Here is a 2,293-nt window from a genome sequence, read left to right on the forward strand (position 1 = left end):
TGTCCCCGTGTGCCCTCCCCATCTCCCCGGGGATGCCGGCCCCGCGCGTGCTCACCCCGTTCCCCCCTCACCTGCTGCTGGATGTTGGAGGAGAGGTTGGCAGCGTCCAGCTGCAGGGTCTCCACCAGGCTGGTGTGCCCAGGCAGCAGCTCCAGGACGGCGGCGAGGGAGCCATGGTAGGCGCGGAGGCCGTCGTGGATCTGGCTGAAGCAGGCCTCCTGCGGGCGGGCATGGCATAGTCAGCGGGACTCGGCACAGCCCGGCCACCGCGCCCCGAGCCACGGCGAGCTTTGGGCTGCCCCAAGGAGCGGCGAAGCCAGTGGGGCTGAGACCGGCCAGCTCGTGGCAGGGGTGGGCTGCCCGTACTCACTGCCTGGAAGTTGCGGCTGTGGCACTGCTCCAGCGGCACCTGCACGATGCCCAGGTCCTGCCGCACCAGCAGCAGCTCTTCCTCCTTGCACAGCTGGAAGGTGTCGCACTGCGGCCGAGGGGGACGGGGTCAGGGTGGCCGGAGGAGCCCACCACCCCCTGACACCCCGTCCCTGGGGTGCGGGATCCCCCCACAGCCCAGCCATGAGGAGGGAGGGGATGGGGTGAACCCGCTGCCCGGTGAGATGGGGACTGGACAAGAGCAAACTGCGGCACGGCTGCCCCCGGCCGGTGCGTGCCCCAGGAAGGTCCCCACGCATCCCCGAGGGAGCAGCGGGGCTGTGCATGGTCACAGCCCCTGTGGGTGTCCGGGGGCCCTGGGGCTGAGCAGCGCGGCAGGAGACCGAGGCGCAGGGGACGCCACTGGCTCCCGGCCTCACCGTGCCGATAAGGCTGGGGAGGGGAAGGTCACCTTATCTGCGACCCTGCAGCGCCCATGGCCACCGTCCCCCCTGCCGCAGCACCCGGGACTCACCACCACGCGCTGCAGCACGGCCACGTCCCCCTTGATCTTGCGGGTGAACTCGAGGTTCTTGTGCAGGAAGAGCTGGAAGTCCTGGTCCCCCGAGAGCTCGACCAGCGGCGCCCCGTGCAGCGCCTGCCAGGGCGCCCACAGCAGCGTGCCCAGCAGCAGCGCCAGCATGCCTGCGGGGACAGTGGCTCAGCGCCCGCCCCAGGGAGACCCTTGTCCCCAACCCAGTGCCGGGGTCTGGGTGCAGCAACCAGATGCCCCCCGGGAATGGCGGCACCAACGCAGCCTGGGGAAGGGGCAGAGACTCCCTGAAAGGGGGGAGAGGGACTGGGTGCTCCCTGCATCCCACCAGCCCCTCGGTGCCGGGGCCACGGGGCAGCGGGCTGGGGGCTCTGGGTGTGCAGGTACAGCGGGTGCAGCAAGCGCTGTGGGTGCTCAGGTGCAGCAGGTGCTACAGGTAGAGTGGGTTTTTACAGGTGCTCTGGGGGCAGTGGGTGCAGTGGGTGCAGCGGGTGCTGTGGGTGCAATGGGTGCTGTAGGGGCAGTGGGAGCAGTGGATGCAGCGGGTGCTGGGGCTGCGGGTACTCACGGGTGAGGGAGCACATGGTGCCCGGCTCGGCGTCTCTCCTCTCTGCAAGCGCGGCCCGGCCTGGCACAGCTCGCCCCTGCCCCAGCTCTGGGCGGCCTCATCGATTAGGGCATTTATAGCGGGCTCCGGGGATTCACACTGATGTGGCAACAGTGACGATTGCCTCATTGTCTTAATCACCAACATGCAAATCCTGGGAGCCGGGTGCTCCCGGCCACTGCCCACACCTCGCTGCCTGTGGGGCTTTCCCAGGGCTGGCGGGCAGCGGTGCCCTCGGTGTGGCGGGGGGGGGGCCAAAAAAAGAGCCCCGGCACCAGGGTGCGTGCCGGGTGCTGGGACGGTGCTGGTGGTGGCTTGGTGACTCATTAACCCACTGACAGGGTCCTGCCTCGCCGGCCGGCCTGGCCACTGTCCAGCGCCGCAGGGTCACTCGTGGGTGACCGGGCGAGGGGACAGTGGCTTTTCACAGCTGGCGTCCCTCCGGGATCGTCGCCATCCCCAGCCCATGTGGACATCTCCCCTGCCAGCTGCCTGAGCCCCTCACCCCGGCATCAGGGCGGGCACTGGTGGTGTGACCTTCACGGTGGTGGGACCAGCTGGAGGGGCCGGTGAGGGGCCGTCTCTGCCTGCCCCTTCCGGGAAGCGGCTGCCAGGGCAGCCCTGGGAGCAGGGCCGGCTGCTCCCTGCCCCACCACGCCGCGCTGACGTGGGAATTTTGGCTCGTGCCAGTTCCCGCAAGTGCTTCCAGGATGATCTGCTGGGCCGGTGCCAGCTGGGCCAGCTCCTGCCTGGCACGGGCCGCC

The 2,293-nt window shown here is 69.9% G+C and overlaps 1 protein-coding gene across 1 annotated transcript in view; it reads right to left on the bottom strand.

The window, feature by feature from the left end:
* The window catches only part of CSF3 (colony stimulating factor 3), an 8,824-nt gene that overhangs the window by 344 nt on the left and 6,187 nt on the right, over positions 1-2,293 (bottom strand). The window contains exons 3-5 of the mRNA XM_009272967.1: positions 905-1,074; positions 371-478; positions 72-218 (exon numbers count right to left, since the gene is read on the bottom strand). Of these exons, the coding sequence (XP_009271242.1) occupies positions 72-218; positions 371-478; positions 905-1,074 (425 nt within the window). The remainder of the gene's footprint in view (positions 1-71; positions 219-370; positions 479-904; positions 1,075-2,293) is intronic.

Source organism: Aptenodytes forsteri, unplaced genomic scaffold (assembly GCF_000699145.1).
Source record: "Aptenodytes forsteri isolate BGI_AS27 unplaced genomic scaffold, ASM69914v1 Scaffold90, whole genome shotgun sequence".
Lineage (NCBI taxonomy): Eukaryota > Metazoa > Chordata > Aves > Sphenisciformes > Spheniscidae > Aptenodytes > Aptenodytes forsteri.